Source organism: Manis pentadactyla, chromosome 16 (assembly GCF_030020395.1).
Source record: "Manis pentadactyla isolate mManPen7 chromosome 16, mManPen7.hap1, whole genome shotgun sequence".
NCBI lineage: Eukaryota > Metazoa > Chordata > Mammalia > Pholidota > Manidae > Manis > Manis pentadactyla.
This window is the reverse complement of record NC_080034.1, coordinates 60701301-60726293: the sequence shown is the minus strand read 5'-3', so window position 1 is coordinate 60726293 and position 24993 is coordinate 60701301. Positions and strand designations below refer to the sequence as shown.

Here is a 24993-nt window from a genome sequence, read left to right as displayed (position 1 = left end):
TAAGACTCACTCTGGGGCCTGGGTCTCCCTTGCCTCTGTTACTGCAGGAGGTAAATGCAGTAAGAAGCTGCTAAGATGGTCCCCAGTAATCCACACCTCCTGGTATTCCTGCCCGGGTGTAATTCTCTCTCCTTGAGTGTTGCAGGACCATGAGCTGCTTCTAACCAGTAGAACACAGCAAAGATAATGCCATGTCTGTGGCTGTGTTACAGACGATTACAATGTCTGCTTCCCTGGAGGCTCTCTCCCTTGCTGGCTTTGATGAAGCTTCTCTACTGTGAGTGGCCCTGTGGAGAGGCCCACATGGCAAAGAACAGAGGGCAGCTCCAGCTAACAGCCAGTGAGAAACTGAGGTTCTCAGCCCATCGGAATCCACGAAGAACTGAATTCTGCCACCACACAAGCTTGGAAGTGGGTGCTTGCCCAGCTGAGTAGGGAGATGAGCCATAGCCCCGGCTGACCCTGACCTTGAGGCAGGGGAGCCAGCTAGGCCATGCCAGCACGCCTGACCTCAGAAACTACAAGATAGCAATGGTGTGTTATTTGAAGCTGCGAAGTTTGGGGTGATTTGTTACAGAACAATAAATAGCTGATATATGTAGTATATATACACCTTAGCTCTCCCTCAGAAGGCCTTAGAGCAACAGCACTCAGAGCAATAAGCACACCTAGTACCCAGATTTTGGCTTCAAATGCCATTTTTGATTAAGAGGAACCACAGCTCCTTGGAGAAAGGGCTAATTCCAGGGTTGTAGTATGGAAAGTACAAGATGAGTCTGGAACATTGTCTCATGTGAGAAAGTAAGAAAGTGCCCAAAGAATGATGAAAACATGTCAAACAGACAAAGAAGCCAGCTGGAAAGGGTTCCCACCAGTGAAATCAGAGGTAATTTGAGCATCAAAATAAACAAAAATAGTACTGGATTATGAGCCTGTTGAAGAAAATAGGAAGTGACCCCTGAGGAAGAATACATTACTACCTCCTCCAAGATCCCTATTTTTGGGTTATTTTATAATGACTTGCTTACAATTCTTTACTTTTGTTTACATAATAATTATTCATTTATAATATCTTACTATTTTTTCAATGCCTTGACAGCAAGACCTGGTCTTTATCTCACAGAGTGCCTGGCTTACAGTAGATGCTCATTAAATATCTGCAATTAGTTACTCTAGAAATAACATTTGCTAGAATGTATGCTGTAATTACAATATGCCAGGCATAATGCTTGAATATATTATATAGATTAAACAATTAAGTTCTCTTAACAAGATATAATCCTTTATGAACTTGTACTACTAGCTATTTCTATGTTATAAATGAATAACCTGAGCCTTAAATATATTAAGTAACTTTTCCCAACTTACAATTACTTGAAAAATAGCGAATTGGGTAAATATTGGGGCCCATGAATTCCCAGCTAACACTTTCTATGAGTATTACCTAGTTGGGAAATGTTTTTTCTGCAGGCTGGATAGGAAATATAAGTTATGTGATGTGCACATATGTGCATGTGTATGTGCATGTGTATGTGTTGTGTGCATGTGTGTATGTGTATGTGTGCATGCTTTCCATATGTCTAGCTTATATATCTCCCATCTTCCTTGCTTTCTGTTTCTCGTTCTACTCTTTTTGTTTCAGAACTTGAACTGATTCCTGATCCCTTCGAGTTCCTCTGAGATGTGTGATCCATAAATACATCCTCTAAGATTCCTTTTTTCCTTGACAGAGCATAGTCTTAAAAACCTTTCCTATTATCACCCCCACTTGACTCTTCTTCCTTTTCCTAGAGACTTTTGAGTGCTCTAACATCAACATTAAAACCATGGCCCCCTCTCTGCATCACTTGTTGAATTGATAAAGTTTTTAGTATTACAGGTTTAAAACTTTAGTGACAGCATAGTCCCCGTACAGTATTTTTGGGGAGCACCCATTGTAAGTAGTGAGGAGACAAGGCCAAGAGGAACTAAATGTGAAATAGGTGGTAGTAAAGTATAAGGGAAAGAAGTAAGAGAATGATATCCTCTCCAAACCCTTGAGTCTGGTTTGGCTCTAGCCCAGCTTCAAGAGTCAGGGCATTTTTGGACATGGGCTGTTTCTCAGAATAGCTCAGGTCCAGCCCTAACATCAATCATTGGCCCAAGAAAAGGCACTCTCCTTCTAGGCCATCCCAAGGCCACTCTTGAGCTTCAGTTTTTAGTGGTAGGCTCAGGCGTGCCTTACTTTAAACCTGTACCTCTTCAGCGAATCCTTAAAGTAAGGTAAAATAGATACCCTTTGTCTCATGGTGTTTAACCAGCTCTTACAGTAATTGCAACAGAGGTGGTCTGAATTGGTAGAAAAGAGGAAAAGCCTTGGACCAGTCACTTAGTAGGTGAGCATGCCTTGCTGCCCACCTCAGTTTCTCCTACTATGACCAAGGTGACAATATTGATCATCAGATAACCAGTTTGGAGAGCACATTCATATATACATACACTTCTTTTCATTTCCTGGGGTTATGCAAAGGGATGTCAGTAACAACATTGCTTAGTTTCTAATTATCCTGTAGGGAAAGTCTTCTGTTTTAGTCTACCTTTTTCAATACCTTCCATGTTTTTATATTAGTGGGCATTTACCTCTACTTCCCTTTATTTTTCCCTTCAGTATTGCCAACATCATGATTGGTCATGTACTACAACAGAATCTTGATCAGTGTAATTATGTAAATATTTCAGAAAGGACAATATTATCTAATTAATAATAAGAACCTCTGTTCTTAAATAAATAAGATGCTAGGTTGGTAGGAAATATTTCAATTCAATTATGGGCAATTTCTATTTAGTGTGAGGTTTAGACAGTCTTATTTCCCTCTTCCGGCTTCTACTTTGTCTTTCAGTCATGGCCTCTTATATTTATCCCTGATTTAGGACCCTGTTTCTATGAGCATATTTACCTTAAATATTCTAACTATCTTGTGTTTGTGTAATTCCTTTTTGAGAAATATATATGAAAATACTTTTAGTTTGAAGTAGTGTTTTGCTTTAAAAATTAATCTTTAACACTGCTCCCTTTTTTGGGAGGCCACCATTTCATCACAAAAACACACAAAATTTTGTTTAAATATCTGTTTAACCTTAGAATTAATGTGATAGTGATGTATATGAATATACTCCAAAACTAAGTAAAATAAACACATACGTCAGTCATTCTACATCTGCAGATGTTGCAGCCCATGTGCTTGAATAAATCCTCAGTCATATATTTCCACCTTTATCTAGAATTTTCTGAAAGATTTGGTTTCTGCGCTTTGAATTTCTTTTTAAGTCTTCCTGGCCTTCAGATGCCTAAAGCTCTGTGTTTTATTTGCCTTATATCAAGAATTTACTCTGAATTTTGGGTTAAGTTTCAGGATCAGAACTTACTTTCTCATGCCAGGAAAGCCATAGGCTTAGATCCTCTTGCAGTGAAGACCCTCCCACCTCATTTGCTTTGGACGGAACACTCTCTTCAGAACGTCTCTTTAAGAAACTTGGAGATGATCTTTTCTGTTTGAACATTACTGAATACTTTGCCTTCTGGAAACCAGCTGACCTTGTCACATCCACTGTGGCAGAGGGGAAGGGGCAGGTGTTCAGAAGACACAACAGCCCTCTTTGGAACAAAAAAAGGAATTGCCATTGTAAGTCTGGGGAGAGGAAAATCCCGGGGCAAAATACTTCTAAAAACTGAAATCAGTCAAAGGGAGAAATAAAGTTTAAAAACCGCAGTCCAGTTTGCTTACAAACTGTAGTCCGGCTCATATCTCTCTCTCCTGCTCCAGCTGCAGCAAAACCGGCCCTCCCCCTCACCTCTCAGGTTCAGACACGCCCTCCGTTGCCCAGGTAATTACCCATCGATATGGAGATGAACTTCTCTCCACCCCTGAGGAATGATGCAAATGAACTAAAGCCATACTTCTTTCCACCTCTGCATGCCTATTGATATGCAGATGTACTAAAGCCAGGCGAGATATTCTGGAAATGTTACAATTTTACACACAGCCTTTCACCTAAAAGTCATGAATAAGAGATCCTAACTAGAAAACAACCCAGAGCACTGTAGCTGCTCTGCTGTGAGGTCAATTTAGGTAATAATTCTCTGCTAGCACCTACCTGTGCTGCTGGCCCTGCAGAACAACTCACCCTCAGAGCGAGAAACAGGAGTGCTGGCTTAGAGGGATTCTTTCTAGACTGCTCTTGTAAGAAAATGATAATGTACTGTAATTGTGGTTTTGAAAAGGTAAAATATTTGATCATTGAAGAAAAGAATAAGTGGAATACAAAACAAGGTACAAAATGGTAGGATTTGTCTCATCAGAGATTGTTAGTAGTGTGGCTGAGACCTGGCTGGCTCAGGATCACACTAGTCAGTACAGGGTGTTGCCAGCCTCCATTCCTGAGTTTACACCCATCCTGAGTGGTCTTCCCACCACACCACACTTGGAGAAAATGAATGGGATTGATTCCTTGAAGAAGTTTTACCCATTGCAAAAAACACTCATCCATCAGCTAGTTTACTTAAAAAAAATAAAGTGTAATAATTGCTGCCTACTTCTGATTTCAGCCAAGGTTAATAAAGTTCACATAGAAGGTTAGTAAACTTTACATAGCTAGAAACACCCCATCAGTTGCTTTTTACAGCAACGCTTAAAAACATATGGGTCAATTTACACAGAGTGTCAAGAATCCGTTTAATTACTTCCTTGGCCCTGTTGAATGGCTTAAAAGAGGTTTTGTTCTTTATTATTGATGTAAATGAGGATTTAGAGCAATACGTTTAGTTTGCTTGGAAGAAAGGAGCCCCTGGTCATCAGAGTATTTTACCCTTTCGTCTTCACCAGTTCCCTTCTGTCTCCAAAAACACCGAGGAAATGATGGGAATCACATTATATTCAAGTGGTTCTGGTTAGTTCTATTTTCCTAGAATAGATGAAATATCACAGAATAAAATATCAAATATATTTAAGTGTATTTGAATTTAAAGTATACCTTTTTTGTTTGCTTTTTAAAGCTTTAGTTTTAAGTTTGCAAGTTGAAAATTAAGAAGTGGAATTTTATATCTCCTGTTCTGGGTGCTAATGTATTACATGATGCAATCATGATGTATTTATAGTTTTGGCCACGGGTTTAAAGTGTGGTAAAATGCTGGCCAACGCCACCAGCTTTCTCTGTGGCATGCTTGGCTCACATGTCTTTCCCTGTTTATCGCCACTTCGCAGGGTGACCCAGCCAGCACACGGACAGCAATTATGACCCACGTGGCCCAGCTGATGGAGCGCCCTGAGGCTGAGTAGCTGTGACACATTTCATTATTTGCATTACCGCCCCAAACCCGGGAGTAGTTCTTGGCAGCTTCTATCTTGTTCAGGACTGTGCTATAAAGCACGATGGTTTTAAGATTATTTACTACTTCTGCCCCTCTGCTTTTGTCCGCAATGAAGAATGGCTTCTTCCAGTAAAGCTAGAGTTGAGCATTTTTATCTGTTCACTTTGTTTCCTCAGTGTTAGTTTGGATAAGAGAAATTATCTTGAGACCTTACCTGTGTTAATGTGGACGTTTCCTCAGTTTTGGCTGATGAAGCTCCTCCCTCCGTTCTGCTGGAGGACTGTGTGATGTAACCACTCCCCCTCAGGACCTGGTAGGTCTGTGGAGCCTTAGTTATGTACACGTGGGTGCACAGCCCCTACTAAGTGCCAGATGGGAGAGTGGCCCTGGATGTCTGTGCACCAGCTTCCCCTGTTCCCTTTAGGAAAGTGCTCAGCTTTCTTCAGACATTATCTGTGTCCAGACAGGAGACTGGAGTTTCTGCCTAAAATCCCCATATGACCTGGTAGGGTATTTTTGAGAGGTTTATTTATGATTTCTTCTGGTTTGAAGATGCAGGATGAGGACTCAGGGTTCCAGTCTAAGATCTGAGCCATTGTGACTCTCAGAATGCTGAGCAATAAGAGCAGAAAATAGATTCTATGCTATCTTCCTGGATTTGGAGGGAAGCTTGGAGAAAGAACAGTTGCAAGAGACTCCACCCTTCAAATACTCTATTCATTCTTCTCTGTGACTCAATGGGTCATCATGGGAACAGCCAGAAACATCAAACTGTATGGAAACTCCTGCTCCTTGAGCAGTGTAAAACCCCCAAAACTACAACCATCCTGAAGTTCTGCGTCACACCTTTGAGACTCTATCTAACCTTCACAAACTGCTTCCAAATCATCTGATGGAGACATTTCACACCTACAAGGGTGAAGAGGACAAAAAAAATGTGCGTAGAGGGAGGGTGGGAACTTGCTTAATCCTGGTACAAAATGCCTCTTGTTCTAGCCCAAAGAGCTCTCCTTTCCATTGCAGATGTGGTCAGTCTTTGAGACGCATGGCCCCGTTGTACTGATTATGCTGTAGGGCTCATGTCCTCAGAGCTCACTGTAGAATTTACCTGTGCACTGACTTCACCATCACTTCTGAAATGCCCTTTTATTTAAGTAGTCTTTTATGAACCCAGATAGGTCTGTCACTCTTTCTTTAGGCATAGCATTATCTGCAGAAAGATGGAAAGGGAACTAAATGGGAAATACCACTAAACTTACAATTTCAGCTTTATATTTTATTTTAAGATCAGTGAGAGAGCTTCCATATTGAAGGTCAGGCTCTGAAGTTGACTCCTTTGCTCTGTTTCCTTACTACTCCTTCCTCCTATTGTGGATTTCACATTTATTGCTAGAGGCTGTCACATGACAGCATCCTGCTGCCATTTCCTTCCTCCATCCCCACCCCTTCCCCAGCTTTTGTATGATCCATTTCCATCCTATGTCAACCCAGAATGCCTCCCCTTTGACAGAGGCCCCCTTGAGGTCCTATTCAAGCAACTTGATTGTCAAGCAACCAACTACTTTCCAGAAGCTTCACATATGGCTTGTAGAAACTTTGAACCCCTGTCCTCCATATCTTGACACTGTTGGTCAAAGTACAACTGGCTTCCAACTCTGACTGTGTTTCTCTGTGGCCACAGACAGCTGTGGCTCTAGCCACTTACCATTAGTTCTCAAGGTCTTAGGAGATGAATTGTGTCCCCTTCAAAAATATGTCAAAGTCCTAACTCCCAGTACCCTAAGACATGACCTCATTTGGAGAGTCTTTACAAAGGTGCAGATGCAATTAAGTTAGGATGTGGTCATATCGGAGTGGGGTGAGTTCTTAATCCAGTGTGACTAGTCCTTAAAGGACAGACACATAGTAAGATGGTCATGTGACAACAGAGGCAGAGATTGGAGTGATGCATCTCTAAGTCAAAGAACACCAAGGAGTGCCAGAAAATACTAGAAACAAGGAAAAGGCAAGGAAGGATTCTCTTCTAGAGGTTTCAAAGTGACTATGGCCCTGATGACTCCTTGGTTTTGGATTTCTAGCCTCCAGAACTGTGAGACAATCAATGAGTCGCTTTAAGATTGTAATACTGTGTGACGGCAGCCCCAGGAAACTAACGCATCAGCATCAGGGGACACAGCCCAGCTTCAATTGCCAGGGGGAGGGGAGATGCTACAGGACAGAGCGCTTAACAACTCTGCCTAAAGACAACTTCACGTGCCTTAAAGAATTTTCAGCTTTTTAAAATACAGATAGATATGTGGCACACAGCGGGGTATCTAGCACCTACTGGATTTCTCTTGGATGGTGTGGCCTCAGGACAAAACCAAGGAAACAAAAAAAAGTTCATTTTTTCAGCATCCCATTACATAGCACATGTTCTTCAATTTAGCAATTCCACTTCTAATCAGTATCCTAGAGAAATACGTCTGTAACCACTGATGCATGAAACAGGGTGTGTGTTGAAGTATTGTTTATACCAGTGAAAAAATGTGAATAGCCTAATGCCATTCGATAGCAGGATGATTAAGTAAACTGATACATCCATACCGTGCAATATTAATAAGAGGAAAGTTGACATTAAAATATCTACAAAAAACATAGAATTTTAACCAACTAGCTTCAAACTAAGAAACCATGATTCCATTTATGCCCAAAGAAGACTGTATAATTGTATGTACAAATATGTATGTAAATATGTACAAAAGAGTTGTGGCAGGAGACGTACAAAATTGAGGTCTGGGGCTGGAGAAAGGATAGAGGTCGGAGGAAGGAACGCTTTCCCCTTGAGTACGTATGCTTCATTAAGTTGACTTGATTCCAGTGGAAATCTTCTTATGTAGTTTTGTAATTAAAATTCAGTGTTAAAATTGGAAATGTAGTATTTATGTGAAGGTAGAGAAGTGAGTTTTGGTTTTCTGGTGATATTCCAACTATATGCGGATTGAACTTTTGTTCCCTTAGCCTCCCAACATAGGCACGAATAGACAGTGATACACTGTCAGCAACTGGTAGTGTTCCTGCCTGTAAACTGCTGCCCAGTGTTAAGGGGATGTTTTGCTACAGTTGGAAGCCAATTAAAAGAAAAGCATGAGTTAGCTGAGGTGAACAGCATTCGGGAGAAGAAATATGTCCTTTGAGTCCCAAGTCTATGCTTGACGGACCTGGGCCTAAGGCAGAATCCAGTCATTGAGGAGATACTTGCCTCCATTGCCTTGAAGGCGCACCCTGAGACAATGACCCTATTTCTCACACTTTCATCCCCTGGATTATGAATTGATAATGGATACCGATGTCTCACTGCCACTGTGTCTAAAGCCTTCCTTCCTGTAGAAATTTCATCTGACCTAATCCATACCACGTCCACCTCCAAGCCACCTTTGCATCTACAGTGGAGTTTTGCCTGTATTTGACTGTATTTGCTACCCAGAGCCACTGTAAGAAGAAAAAAGGATAAAGAACTGATAATTTATAGCTAAAAACCCAGGTTTTTCTTTTGTATTTTAAATAATAGGAAGTTAAGTCAAAGAAACACCTAAAACTGAGCAATGAGGATACCTTTTACTCTAGTATTTAGAAATACTGCTTTTCAGATAATTGTCTCCAAAACATCACAGACTGTACCCTCTTCCTTCCCTCATTCCACCCCCAGGACAGCAATGTGAGGGGCGGTCCTGATAGCTCATCTGTACTGGTGTTACGATGTTTAGTACATTCTCCATAACAGTTTCCTAAACAACTGGCACCAGACCAAAAAGTAGGAATTGGGAGGAAGGTTAGAGCTTCTGTTTGCTGTTTTTATTGCCTAGGAAGATAGCTCTTTTGGATAATTCAGTTTTCCCTCCAGATGCTTTGGGAGGTTGCCTAACTGGACAGTGGGGGATGGCCCAGAGAGAGGTGGGTGGGCAGGAAGAGTGGTTTCCCCAGTGGAAGATGAGAGCGGGCCTGGGAGACCAGCTGGGTGACTCTAGAAGTGGCCTGTGTGCTAGTCACATGCTGGCAGGCCACTGATGGTCACCAAACCCATGGCTTTTGTACACACGTTAAAGAAGACAGTCATGAGATGCAGAAGTAACAAATCACCATAAAGACTGCAGTTTTAAGTTACCTGTTTGCACTGTTTCTGATGCACACACACACACACACACACACACACACACACAAAACATGAACGCATGCACGCATGCACACGTGTGCACGGTGGCTTGTATACTGGTTTACATACCTTACCTATGCTGATTTATATTGTCATTATTAACTCATCCATTTATTTGTTCCATCTGTCCATCCATCCATCAAACAAGTTTTGTACTCCACACATTAAAATAAGGAATTAAAAAAATTCAAACAGCTTACAGTCCAATATCTCCAAAATCTCACCCATAGATTTATTATCAATGTTGGTTTAACTTCCAGTAATTTCCTGAGGCCTCCCTATGCTTATTGCACTTTCTTTCACAACCAGGAACTCTGCTTTAATTTCAAATAAGGCTGGCTGTCAGACCCAATTAAATATTTAAAAAAGAGTTCTGAGTTTTTGTTTCATTTTTGGTGTGCAGTACTAAATATAATTATTCATACTGGAGAATATGATAATTGATAATTTATGTTAAATGTTATTCTCTCTATATTATCCCATTGTTTACAAAAAGGATCTGAGGCAGTTTACAGTATTAAAATATGTGTATACAATAAGACAAATATAATTTGAGGCAAAAAAGAGATTTTTAAAACTGGATGCCACCAAATACTTAAATTGGGTTAATTAATTCAGTTGAATATTAAATTTAGCTTTCAGAGTCTGACAAGCAAAGCAAACCATACGTGATGACTGGTCCTGTCCAGGTGTGCCTGGGAGAGTTTCCAGGAGCCCCAGCTTGTGATCAGTGAGCCAAGAAGCTGCTGCTAAGGGCGAAGGGGAAGCTGGGCAGGCCTCACACCTCTAGGCAGGAGCCCGGATACCCGTTCTGGCCTTGACTCACTTGAAGTGGTTTTCAGGCCTCTATGGATTGTTCTTTTCATCAAGTCATTATATATCACTTAGATTACTAAGCTTTAAGTCCCTTGAGCCAATTCTTGGTTCTTTGGGGTCTGTGCCAATTACCCTGTCTGGAAGGGACCATCAGTAATTCAACCTGAGAAATAACAGAACAGATGAGTTCTGATCAATTCCTGTGCAGGGTCACCCCGAATCTCTCTGACGCTCAGCGTCTCTTCCTGCGTTATAATAGCTCTCTTAGTTTCTAATACACCTGCATGGACTGCAGAGCTCCACACAGTGTAGACTGCAAACTGCCTTTCGGTTCATCTCATGACCCCAAAGCCAAACCATGTTCCTAAACACACTGTGTGGTTCAGCTGACTCCCTTTTCTTCCTGCCTCCTTTCTTCCTTCCCTTCCTTCCTTCCTTCTAGGGGCCAAGGGCTGGATGCTTCCAAATGTGCTGCTTTGGCATATTATTTTGAATTAAAAGTTACTTAAGAAACAGCCAGTGCAAAGAGAATACTCTTGATTCCACTTTGTCTCCAGAAAGCCGGGAATCAGTCTGTGTGAAAGGTGCCCTCCCTGTACAGGAAGTAGAGAAACATCCTTATCACCAGAGACAGGGAGTTCAGAGTTGAGGAGGCTGTAAACAAACCTTGTTTACTAATTTATTACCCCAGCCCAAATTCTGTTTAAAATTCTTTACTAACTGAAGCTCCCAACATAAGGTTTTTTGTTTTGCTTTGCTTTTTTGTCCTGTCAATTCCTCATGGGTTTATTTTCTCTGTGTCTAAAAAATATAAACACTGCCTGGCTTGGTCATTGTCTTTAGGTCTCAATTTCATTATTGGACCTCTGTGTGTACCTAATTAAACTTCCGTTTTTTTCTCCTGTTGATCTGTCTTATGTCAATTTAATTATTAGTCGAGCTATAAGAATCTTGCAGGGTAGAGGAAAATATTCTCTTCCCAGCATTTCCTTCCTTTTTTTTTAAGCAAAACTATTTTGATGCAGGTGGCAGTGTATTGAATTAGGTCCTGATACACCCCTTTCTCTCATCATGGGTGGTCAATTTGGTTAGGGGCCAGTGAGAGTGAAGTGAATTCAGAGTGTGGTTAATATCACTGAAGATAAAAATAACTGTACAGTAACTTGCCATTAGCTTGAGAATCATGCACAGTATTTGTGGTGTTACTAGCACATCTATTTGTTCATTCATTCATTCATTGGCTGTGCATCTATTAGATGTCCAGGACCAGGCTAAATGTTGCTCAGTAATATTTTTGCAATGAAGGAATGGCACAGCTATATAACAATTATTAAGTGGCATAAATATTCCTTCTCAAATGAATGCCATATTATTTGTGTTCTGCAAAGATGGAAAGGAACACTGAATTGTATTAATGCTTATTCTATTACTAGGTGAGAATTCTGAACTCTCTCTGGCTTAGAAAGGATCTTAGCAAGACATGAGTTTCCAAGAGAGGTTAATCTGACCCCAAAACCAAGTAGTATGCTCCTGGGGAAAAGAAAAGTCATCAACAATGCAAGTTATGGGTGGAAGAAATGCCACTTATGGAATAAAAACATAAAAGAGCCTCCAATGTCAACCATAGTTGTCAGGTAGGTGTCTATTTTTTGCTTTATGCAGACATATTTAGAGATATACACAAACCTTTTTATGCCTTAGCTAAAAAAATGACTTAATGTGGTCTTCGGGAAACATGGTGAACATGGAAACAAGCACTGCTCTGTACAAAAAGCATGTGAGCCCATTTTCACACCCCCCAGGTCTGGAGGAACCCTCACTGGGAAAACTCATGGAGACAGGAGCAGGTGTGTGTGCCCCCCATGGCCCACTGCAATTCCAGGTTAGCGAGCAGAGATGTAGACGGGCCGGGGTAGGATTCTGGAAGACCCAGCCATATAGCTGGATGAGTCAGGAGGCACGAGGTCACCCCTAGCATGACTAGGCGCCTAGGGTACCATATATATGAATGGTAGAACCTTGTCTTTATCCCCAGGCTGTCTGATTTTATAGTGGCAGAAATGGGAGCCTATTGCACGTTCTTAAAAAGAGACGTGATGTCATCTGACTTGAATCCTCTCTGGCTCCCATATGGACTCTTGTGCCAGGAGGTGGTGGGGATGTAGAATTGGTTGGATTCTGGCATTCAAAGTTATAAACTTTGGTTCCTTGGTAACTCATCTTTGTTGGTACACTTCCTTCTCTGATTATGCCAGGCAGGTGGTGTTCGTGTTCCTGTATTTGTTTCTTTAGTATTGCTGCATGTATTGCTATACAATATCTGATAAGTGATTCCTACATTTTGCACATAGTAGGTATTTAAAAAATGTTGCTAGGGTGATGAAGGAAGAATGTATAATTTGTTATAAAGACAGAGTCCTCTGCTTTGAAGGTAATACACACAAGAAGAGAATTGCAGCTCAGGAATGTGCCTGTCCTGGAACCTCCCCCGGGTCACTGCCTGAAGGAAATAATTTCCTTGTCCAGTTTGTTTTTAGTGTCCTCAGTAGCATAATTTGATTAAAAAATCCATATTCAAGGAAGACAGAGATGTGTTATGAAAGATTAGAGCCACGGTATTTTCTTCTTGGACAATGCAAAGCACTGAAGTTTTGTCAATTCAGGGTAGAAGTTATTTTAAGCGATGATCCCTAATTACTCAAGCTAAAATTTTTTGACCTACTTTGGAGGCCTATAAAAAAAGAAAAAAGTTACACAACCATAGGAAGTTTATACCCCTCAATTTTAGGCCATAGTGTCTTCATGTGAGCTAATATATCTTACTTTACATTCTAGTTTAGTTTCTGAAAATATAGCTAGATTGTTGGAACATAAGAAACAATACATATTTACTCACATTTCCTTCTACAAAAAAGTGTCCTGTCAATTTCTCACATTTATAGTCTCTTTGTCTAAAAAATATAAACTGCCTTCCTTCTACCAAACTGCCTGGCTCTGTACAAAAGCACATGGGCCCATTTTCACACACTCCAAGCATTGGGAAGGAGTCCTCATTGGGAGAAAACTCCTGGACACAGGAGTAGATGATGTTACTTGCTCCCAGGCCTACAGGAGTACACTGCATTTTGTTTATGCACTCATCTGTCAATGTATGTCAGGTTGTTTCCACCTTTGTTTATCATAAATAATGCAGCTCTTCAAATAGCTGTTTGAATCACTGCTTTCAACTCTTTTGGGTATATACTCTGAAGTGGTTTTCTTTTTTATCACTTGGTATGTTTTGGTGTTTGGTATGTTGTGTTTTCATTTGTCTCAAGATATATTCTTACTTTCTTGTGGTTTCTTCTTTGATCTGTTGGTTGTTTAAAACTATATTGTTTAACTTCCACTTAATTTGTGGATTTTCTAGTTTTCCTTCTGCTGATTTGTAGTTTCATTCTGTTGTGATTAAAATAGGTATTTTGTATGATTTCAATCATTTAAATTTATTAAGACTTGTTTTGTGGTCTAACATATAATCTCTCCTGGAGAATGTTCCATGTGCACTTGAGAAAAATGATGTATTCTGATGTAGTTGTGGGGAGTGTTCTGTATATTTCTGTTAGGCCCAATTGGTCTATAGTGTTGTTCAAATTCTCTATTTCCTTATTGATCCAGTCTCATTTTCTAACTACTGATCAAAGTGGGATATTCAAGTCTCCTCCTATTTACTGTAGAGCTATTTCTCCCTTCAATCTGCCAATGTTTGCTTATATATATATTGGAGCTCTAATACTTGACATGTAAACATTTATAATTGTTGTATCTTCTTGTTGTATTGGCCCTTTTATCATTATAGTATGTCCTTATCTCTTGTAACAGTTTTTGAATCTGTTTTGTCAGGTATTAGCAGAGCTGTCCCTACTCTGTTTTTGTTGCTATTTTCATGGGATATCTTTTGCATACTTTCACTTTTAATCTATGCATGTCCCTAGATCTAAAGTGAGACTCTTGTAGGCAGTATATAGTTGATCCTGGATTGATTTTTTTTTTAACCCATTCTGTCAATTCATGTTTTTTGAGTTTAATCTTTATATTTAAGTAAATTACTGATAGGGAAGCACTTTTGACATTTTGTTTTCTGTATGTCTTAGATCTTTTTTTGTCCCTTATTTCCTCCATTAAGACTCACATTTCCTTCTACAAAACAGTGTCCTGTCAATTCCTCAGATTTATTGGCTCTTTGTCTAAAAAATATAAACTGCCTGGCTCTGTACAAAAGCACACGATGGGCCCATTTTCACACACTCCAAGCATTGGGAAGGAGTCCTCACTGGGAGAAAACTCCTGGACACAGGAGTAGATGATGTTATTATTTCTTCAAATAATTGCTTGATTTCTTTTTTCTCTCCTCCTTTGGGTTGATTTTTTTTTTGTAGTGCACATTTTGATCCCCTTCTCATTTCCTTTTGTGAATTTCTATGAATATTTTCTTTGTGGTTACCATGGGGATTACATATAACATGCTAAAGTCATGACAACCTTAAATTGTTACCAACTTAACTTGTATACAAAACCTACTCCTTTAGGATCACGGGAAGATGGCGGCATGAGTAGTTCAGAGGAAATCTCCTCCCCCAAACATATATATTTATGAAAATACAATAAATACAACTATTCCTAAAAGAGACACCAGTGGATGCAGTACAACAGCCAGGATACATTTACATCTGTGAGAACTCAGCATAACACGAAGGGGGTAAGATACAAGACGTGGCCAGGCGGGACCCGAATGCTCTCCCACCCCAGAACCCAGAGGGAAGAAAGGAGTCAGAACGGGGAGGGAGTGAAAGCCCAGGACTGCTAAACAACCAGCTCTAGAAATCCGCACCCAGAACACAGACACAAGGTGCACGGGGTGCTGAATATTAGAGAAATGGAAAAGCAAAACCTGTGGGCAGGTCCCCGCAACCGGTGCCCCTGAGACAAAAGAAAAGTGAGTGCTTTCTGCAAATCTTAAAGAGACAGGGACCCCATAGCTGGATGAAGTTTGTCCCGGCAGCTGGGAATACCCGGGAAACATAGGTGCCCTAAACCCTGGGGAGGGAATGCAGCTCTGAAGCCCCTCACGGCACTAAGCAGCCTGCCAGTCGTTCCTCCATCTGGCGCAGACCCCGACACACCAGCCCAGTAGCGGGACAGTGGCAGCGCGCAACGGGGATGGCAGTGCCGGAAGGGACCGGGAGCAGATCCGTGCACCAGCGGTGCCAGATGGGACCAGGAAAGGCTTGTGCAAGCCCACAGCAGTGTGACTGAACAGCCCGGCTGTGGCTCACGCACACCGGTGGTAGTGAAGCCAGAGGAGCCCAGTAGAGGACCGTGCGGACCTGCAGGGGAGCCAGAGGGAGCAGGTGTGCTCCCAGCAGCTGACCGGAATCCCAGACCAATGCACAGCTGCCCAGGCCAGACCCAAAGGCCGCTGCTGGTACACAGCTGCCCAGCAGGGGCACCGCTATCATGGAGGAGCACACCTGGCATGCCTGCCACTCCCCGCAGGGCTCCGTGCTGCTCTGACGGAGACCCCGCCCACAGCAGCTTAGGGGACTAACCCGGTGGCTGCTCCAGGAGTGCAGGTAACCAACACAGGCAGAGGAGAAGGGCAAGGCATCCAGCAAGCAGGAAAGGACTTTCTTCTCCCAGCTGATACACACGCAGCCTGCCGACAGGCACCGCTATCACCATGAAAAGGCAAAATAATTTAGTCCAGTCCAAGATAGTTCAAACAACACCTGAGAGAGGAGCTGCAGAGACAGACCTAACCAGTCTCCCTGAAAAAGAATTCAAAATAAAAATCATAAACATTCTGACAGAGCTGCAGAGAAATATATAAGAGCTAAGGGATGATGTCTGGAGGGAGAGTACAGAAGGGAAACAAACTCTGGAACGATTTATAAGAAGACTGGATGAGGTGCAAGAGGCCAAAGATGGAATAGAAACCAGAGAACAGGAACACATAAAAGCTGATGCAGAGAGAGATAAAAGGATCTCCAGGAATGAAACAATATTAGGAGAACTGTGTGACCAATCCAAAAGGAATAATATCCGCATTATAGGGGTACCAGAGGAAGAAGAGAGAGAAAAAGGGATAGAAAGTGTCTTTGAAGAAATACTTGCTGATAACTTCCCCAAACTGGGGGGTGAAATAGTTGCTCAGACCATGGAAGCACACAGAACTCCAGAGAGATGGGACCCAAAGAGGACAACACCAAGACACATAATAATTAAAATGGCAAAAATCAAGGACAAGGACAGAGTATTAAAGGCAGCCAGAGAGAGAAAAAAGGTCACCTGCAAAGGGAAACCCATCAGGCAATCATCAGACTTCTCAATAGAAGCCTTACAGGCTAGAAGAGAATGGCATGATGTATTCAATGCAATGAAACAGAAGGGCCTTGAACCAAGGATAATGTATCCAGCACAATTATCATTTAAATATGAAGGAGGGATTAAACAATTCCCAGAGAAGCAAAAGTTGAGGGAATTTGCCTCCCACAAACCATCTCTACAGGGTATCTTAGAGGGACTGCTCTAGATGGAGCACACCTAAAAAGAGCACAGAACAAAACACCCAACATATGAAGAATGGAGGAAGAGGAAAAAGAAGGGAAAGAAATAATAATCAGACTGTGTTTATAGCAGCTCAATAAGCGAGTTAAGTCAGACAGTAAGGTAGTAAAGAAGCTAACCTTGAACCTTTGGTAACCACGAATCTAAAGCCTGCAATGGCAATATCTTACAATAATCACCCTAAATGTAAATGGACTGAATGCACCAATCAAAAGACACAGAGTAATAGAATGGATAAAAAAGAAAGACCCATCTATATGCTACTTACAAGAGACTCACCTCTAATCCAAAGATATGCACAGATTAAAAGTCAAGGGATGGAGAAAGATATTTCATGCAAACAACAGAGAGAAAAAAGCAGGTGTTGCAATACTAGTATCAGACAAAATAGACTTCAAAATAAAGAAAGTAACAAGAGACAAAGAAGGACATTACATAATGATAAAGGGCTCAGTCCAATAAGAAGATATAACCATTATAAATATATATGCACCCAATACAGGAGCACCAATATATGTGAAACAAATACTAACAGAATTAAAGGAGGAAATAGAATGCAATGCATTCATTTTGGGAGACTTTAACACACCACTCACTCCAAAGGACAGATTCACCAGACAGAAAATAAGTAAGGACACAGAGGCACTGAACAACACACTAGAAAAGATGGACCTGATAGACATCTATAGAACTCTACATCCAAAAGCAACAGGATACACATTCTTCTCAAGTGCACATGGAACATTCTCCAGAATAGACCACATACTTGGCCACAAAAAGAGCCTCAGCAAATTCAAACAGATTGAAATCCTACCAACCAACTTTTCAGACCACAAAGGTATAAAACTAGAAATAAATTGTACAAAGAAAGCAAAAAGGCTCACAAACACATGGAGGCTTAAGAACATGCTCCTAAACAATCAATGGATCAACGACCAAATTAAAATGGAGATCCAGCAATATATGGAAACAAATGACAACAACAACACAAAGCCCCAACTTCTGTGGAACCAGTGCAAGCAGTCTTAAGAGGAAAGTATATAGCAATCCAGGCATATTTAAAGAAGGAAGAACAATCCCAAAGGAATAGTCTAATGTCACAATTATCGAAATTGGATAAAGAAGAAAAATGAGGCCTAAGGTCAGCAGACGGAGGGACATAATAAAGATCAGAGAAGAAATAAATAAAATTGAAAAGAATAAAACAATAGAAAATTCAATGAAACCAAGAGCTGTATCTTTGAGAAAATAAACAAAATAGATAAGCCTCTAGCCAGACTTATTAAGAGAAAAAGAGAGTCAACACACATCAACAGAATCAGAAATGAGAGAGGAAAAATCATGATGGACCCCACAGAAATACAAAGAATTATTAGAGAATACTATGAAAACCTATATGCTAACAAGCTGGAAAACCTAGGAGAAATGGACAACTTCCTAGAAAAATACAACCTTCCAAGACTGTCCCAGAAAGAAACAGAAAATCTAAGCAGACCAATTACCAGCAATGAAAGTGAATCGGTAATCAAAAAACTACCCAAGAACAAAACCCCCAGGCCAGGTGAATTCACCTCATAATTTTATCAGACATACAGAGAAGACATAATACCCATTCTCCTTAAAGTTTTCCAAAAAATATAAGAGGAGGGAATACTCCCAAACTCATTCTATGAAGTCAACATCACCCTAATACCAAAACCAGGCAAAGACACCACCAAAAAAGAAAACTACAGACCAATATCCCTGATGAACATAGATGCAAAAATACAAAACAAAATATTAGCAAACAGAATTCAAAAATACATCAAGAGGATCATACACCATAACCAAGTGGGATTCATCCCAGGGATGCAAGGATGGTACAACATTCTAAAGTCCATCAACATCATCCACCACATTAACAAAAAGAAGGACAAAAACCACATGATCATCTCCATAGATGCTGAAAAAGCATTCGACAAAATTCAACATCCGTTCATGATAAAAACTCTCATCAAAATGGGAATAGAGGGGAAATATGTCAACATAATAAAGGCCATATATGGTAAACCCACAGCTAACATCATACTGAACAGCGAGAGGCTGAAAGCTTTTCCTCTGAGATCAGGAACAAGACAGGGATGCCCACTCTCCCCACTGTTATTCAATGTAGTACTGGAGGTCCTAGCCATGGCAACCAGACAAAACAAAGAAATACAAGGAATCCAGATTGGTAAAGAAGAAGTCAAACTGTCACTATTTGCAGATGACATGATATTGTACATAAAAAACCCTAAATACTCCACTGCAAAACTACTAGAACTAATATTGGAATTCAGCAAAGTTGCAGGATACAAAATTAACACACAGAAATCTGTAGCTTTCCTATATACTAAAAATGAACTAATAGAAAGAGAAATCAGGAAAACAATTCCATTCACAATAGCATCAAAAAGAATAAATTATCTAGGAATAAACCTAACCAAGGAAGTGAAAGACCTACACCCTGAAAACTACAAGACACTCTTAAGATAAATTAAAGAGGTCAGTAACAAATGGAAACTCATTCCATGCTCCTCTCTAGGAAGAATTAATATCATCAAAATGGCCATCCTGCCCAAAGCAATATACAGATTTGATGCAATCCCTATCAAATTACCAACAGCATTCTTCAATGAACTGGAACAAATAGTTCAAAAATTCATATGGAACCACCAAAGATCCTGAATAGCCAAAGCAATCCTGAGAAGGAAGAATAAAGTGTGTGTGGGGGTATCTCGCTCCCCAACTTCAACCTCTATTACAAAGCCACAGTAATCAAGACAATTTGGTACTGGCACAAGAACAGAGCCACAGACCAGTGGAACAGAGTAGAGACTCCAGACATTAACCCAAACATATATGGCCAATTAATATATGATAAAGGAGCCATGGACATACAATGGGGAAAGGACAGTCTCTTCAACAGATGGTGCTGGCAAAACTGGACAGCTACATGTAAGAGAATGAAATTGGATCACTATTTAACCCCATACACAAAAGTAAACTCCAAATGGATCAAAGACCTGAATGTAAGTCATGAAACCATAAAACTCTTAGAAAAAAACATAGGCAAAAATCTCATGGACATAAACATGAGTGACTTCTTCATGAACATATCTCCCTGGGCAAGGGAAACAAAAGCAAAAATGAACAAGTGGGACTATATCAAGCCAAAAAGCTTCTGTACAGCCAAGAACACCATCAATAGAACAAAAAGGTATCCTACAGTATGGGGGAATATATTCATAAATGACAGATCCAATAAAGGATTGACATCCAAAATATATAAAGAGCTCACATACCTCAACAAACAAAAAGCAAATAATCCAATTAAAAAATGGGCAGAGGAGCTGAATAGACAGTTCTCTAAAGAAGAAATTCAGATGGCCAACTGGCACATGAAAAGATGCTCCTCATTGCTAATCATCAGAGAAATGCAAATTAAAACCACAATGAGATATCACCTCACACCTGTAAGGATTGCCATCATTGAAAAGACAAACAACAACAAATGTTGGCGAGGGTGTGGACAAAGGGGAACCCTCCTACACTGCTGGTGGGAATGTAAATCAGTTCAACCATTGTGGAAAGCAGTATGGAGGTTCCTCAGAATGCTCAAAATAGAAATACCATTTGACCCAGGAATTCCACTTCTAGGAATTTACCCTAAGAATGCAGCACTCCAGTTTGAAAAAGACAGATGCACCCCTATGTTTATCACTGCACTGTTTGCAACAGCCAAGAAATGGAAGCAACCTGAGTGTCCATCAGTAGATGAATGGATAAAGAAGAGGTGGTACATATACACAATGGAATATTACTCAGCCATAAGAAAAAAACAGATCCTACCATTCGCAACAACATGGATGGAGCTAGAGGGTATTATGCTCAGTGAAATAAGCCAGGCGGAGAAAGACAAGTACCAAATGATTTAACTCATCTGTGGAGTATAAGAACAAAGGAAAACTGAAGGAACAAAACAGCAGCAGACTCACAGAACCCAAGAATGGACTAACAGTTACCAAAGGTAAAGGGACTGGGGAGGATGGGTGCAAAGGGAGGGATAAGGGTGGCGAAAAAGAAAGAGGGCATTACAATTAGCATGTATAGTGCGTGGGGGGCACGGGGAGGGCTGTGCAACACAGAGAAGACAAGTAGTGATTTTACAGCATCTTACTACGCAGATGGACAGTGACTGTGAAGGGGTATGTGGGGGGGACTTGGTGAAGGGGGGAGCCTAGTAAACATAATGTTCTTTCTGTAATTGTAGATAAATGATACCAAAAAAAAAAAAACTACTCCTTTAGAGTGATGCCCTTCCACTTGTTTTTGATGTCACAAATTACATCGCAATAGATTGCATACCTATTGACACAGATTTATAATTGTAATTTATGTATTTATTTTAAATCCTATACAAAATAAAAAGTGGAGTTACAAACCAAAATTACAATACTATTACTTTTATATTTGTGTATGTATTTACCTTTATTGGAGAACTTTATGTTTCCATGTGGCTTCGAGTTACTATCTAGTATCCTTTCAACTTGGACTCCCTTCAACATTTCTCATAGTGTTAATGAACTCCTCTACTTTTGTATAGGAATGCCTTAAATTTCTCCCTCATTCTTGAAGGACAGTTTTACCAGATATGGAATTATCAGTTGACAGTTTTTCTTTCAGCATTTTAAATATGTCATCCAACTGCCTTCTGGTCTGCAAGTTTTCAGCTGAGAAATCTGCTATTATCTTATTGGGGAATATCTCGTATTTGATGAGTAGCTTTTCTCTTGCTGCTTTCTCACTCTTTTGTCTTTGACAGGTGTGATTATAATGTGTCTCAGTATAGGTCTCTGTGTTTATCCTACTTATAGTTCATTGGACTTCTTGGATTTGTAAATCCATGTCTTTCCTCAAATTTGTAAGTTTCAGTTATTATTTCTTCAAATAATTGCTTAATCTCTTTTTTCTCTCCTCCTCTTCCTGGGACTCATATTGAGTATATATAGGTCTGCTTGATGGGGTCCCTATATAAGTCTCTTAGGCTTTATTTCATTTTTTTTTTTGTTCCTGAAACTTGATAATTTCAAATCATCTCTGTAAGTTTGCTGATTCTTTTTTCTACCCCTTCGAATCTTCTGTTGAGACCCTCTAGTGAATTTTTCCATTCAGTTATTCTAATTTTCAGCTCCAGAATGTTTAAAAAAATAATCTCTCTTTGTTGTTATTCTTATTTTGTTCATGTGATGTTTTCCTTATTTCCTTTAACTCTTTGTCCATGTTTTTCTTTAGTTCCTTTGAGCATATTTCAATTGTTTTGTCTAGTTAAGTCTGATGCCTGTGTTTCTTCAGGGACTGTTTCTGGATATTTTGTTCCTATGAATGGGACATGTTTCCCTGTTTCTTTGCATGCCTTAAAGCCTTCTGTTGAAACTGAGCATTTGAAAACAGGATTCTTTCATGTTTGCATACTGGTGTTATAAAATCTTCTCTAGTCTTGAGATCAGCCAGGCCTTCTCACATCTTCTTGGAGCATGCTTCTTCTCTGGGCCTCTGTGTATGTTTTATTTTTGTTTACTGTTTTTAAAATTTGTGCTGGCTTCTTTTAATTTCCCAAACAGTCTCAGGCCAGCTTCTTCTCAGGGCCTTAAATGTTCTACTGTATTCCTCTGCTTGCAATCTTCCTCCACATCCATGGGTCTGCAATCAGCTGTACTCTTAATGTATTTCAATGCCCGCTACTGCCTTCCATGGCTTCTAGCCTGAGATCCAAACTCTTCAATGTTCCCTGCCTAAACTGTGAGTCAGGCAAGGCAGCAACCAGTCCCTCAGGCAGCTAACAAACAGGGCAGAATGTTGCAAACAAATTCTACTCTGCTTCCCAGGGGAGAGAGCTGGGAACTAGACTAATGCCTCCTACCACACCATGCAGGGGATTGAGTGGGGTACGGGTAAATAAAAACACTACAAAATTTCCTATCTTATCTTGTTTTAATGTCATTTTTTCTTGACTGCACACTCATTTGCTGTAGATGTTTGACTGGCTTCTGTAGTTGTTCATGTTCCTATGGGGAATGGGGACCTGTAACTTCCTAGTTGCCAACCTGATGTTACTGTTTATTCATCTTTTCCCAGTATTTTCTTCTCTCCATTCTTCATATTGCTTAATTTCCACTGGCTTGTCTTCTAGGCTCACTGACCCCACTACTGTGTCATTAGGGTAGGCTAGTGAGTCCCTCCAGATTTTTAAATTTCAGATTTTCAGTTTTTTATTTGGATCTCATTTGCAGTTTGTGTTTCTCTGCTGAGAATTCATATCACTTCAAATGTGTTCTTCTCCACTGTGTGGAGCACAGTTATAAGAATTGCTTTGAAGTCTTTGTGTAAAAGTTCCAACATCTAGGTCATCTCAAGATCACTCTCATCTGAAAGTGTTCATATTTTCACAGTTTTTTGTATGTCAGGTAATTTAGGATTGTATCATAGACACTGGGAATATTATGATGCATGATCTTGGGGTCCTGTTGAAATTATCTGTGAAGAATGTTGCTGTTTTTTGTAAGTCTGGTTAGGTTCAGATTACAAACTGATATTTTGGGGTGGTGGTGAAAATCCAAGTTTAGTACTTAAAGGCTTGATTTTGTTGGTCTGAATCTTTCCCACTCATGAACCTGAGGTGTGTATGGGCTCATACACAAAATTAGAGGAACATTTCTCTCTGCGATTCCCACCCCCCCACCCCTGCACTCCTTATTTCCTGGGGGATTTCTCCTGTTTAGACTTTTTCTTTACCTCAAATTTTCTTTAGCCAGCCACATCATGGCCACCATTGCACAGGGGTCTGCCTTAAAGGTACAAGTCACAGGCTGAGGAGAGAGATCCCAGCAACTGTTTCCCTACTTTTCACAATCTGAGAAACTCATCCTTGTACAGTCACTTCTCTGTATTTTGATACCCTAGGACAATCCATCTACTTTTGTTTAATTTCAGCATCCTCAAGTAATTGTTTTTGTGTTCTGGCCAGAGATTTTATTTGCAGTTAGTGGGAAATGATAGGCAGTCACTGCTCATGGTGACAGTGGAGCTGGAACTCCCCAACACTTACTCTGGGAAAGTGGCTTAAAGCTCTAGGCCTCTGGACCCCTACTTGCAGAGCAGCAACAGGACCTTCCTCACTTTTAATTTTTGGCATTGTTTTTGGAGGATACAGTATGATTATGGGCATTAAGCACTAGTAACAAACAGTGCTCAATAAACATTAATTTTATTACTATTCACATATTTTCTATGAAACTGAACATTTTGGATTAAGATTACTGGAATAAAAAAAAAAACTAAAAAGTTAGAGGTTCAGTGGGTTGGTTACCTGAATGACGATGCTTAAAGGAAAAGTTAAATAAAAAGGAAGAAGGAAGATATTCTGTGTCAGTTTGGTAGTCATTGAAATTACACCCTCTCCTTGTTTAATTGATACATATGGAAGCAATCAAAACAGAAACTTACAAGCATTCTGACTCTCCTATCATGTCCTTTTATTACTTACAGAAAAAAAATGAAACCAAGACACCTATTTATGTTCTAGTAATGCTACTTCCATTTGCTCCCTTGCTAGATGGCTGGAAAAGAACATGCAACCTGCTGAAGATCTCCAGTGGGTAACCCAGAGGCTGTCAGTGTTTGGGCCAACTGAGTCACTCAGACTTTGCGGACGGCAGAGTGCTGTAGTGGTGTTCAAAGACACGACTTCAGCTTGCAATGCTGAGAATGCTTTTCAAAGCAGGGGCCCAGGCACAATGTTTCAGTGTTCCTGGCAACAACGATTCATGCCGAAAGATGTAAGACCCCTATTATCAAAAACCCATGTAAATTCTTAAAGCTTTTTACATAATTTGTTTTCCATTAGTGCTCCAGTGAAATATAATCATCATAAGAGATCTTTTAGCACTGAAGAAAGGCACAGTGAGGCTTATTTAGTTCAAGTACTAGAAATCAGAAAGAACTGCACATCCTT

The 24993-nt window shown here is 40.3% G+C and overlaps 1 protein-coding gene across 1 annotated transcript; it reads left to right on the top strand.

Annotated features, from left to right (window-relative positions):
- Positions 1 to 6161: 6161 nt before the first annotated feature.
- Positions 6162 to 24856, top strand: LOC118930993 (testis expressed protein 56; the record flags this gene model as incomplete). The annotated part of the gene is given in 3 exon segments (XM_057493897.1): positions 6162 to 6288; positions 11794 to 11989; positions 24595 to 24856. Coding segments are annotated over 3 exon segments (585 nt in total), but the record flags the coding sequence as incomplete, so codon positions are not given.
- Positions 24857 to 24993: the final 137 nt, after the last annotated feature.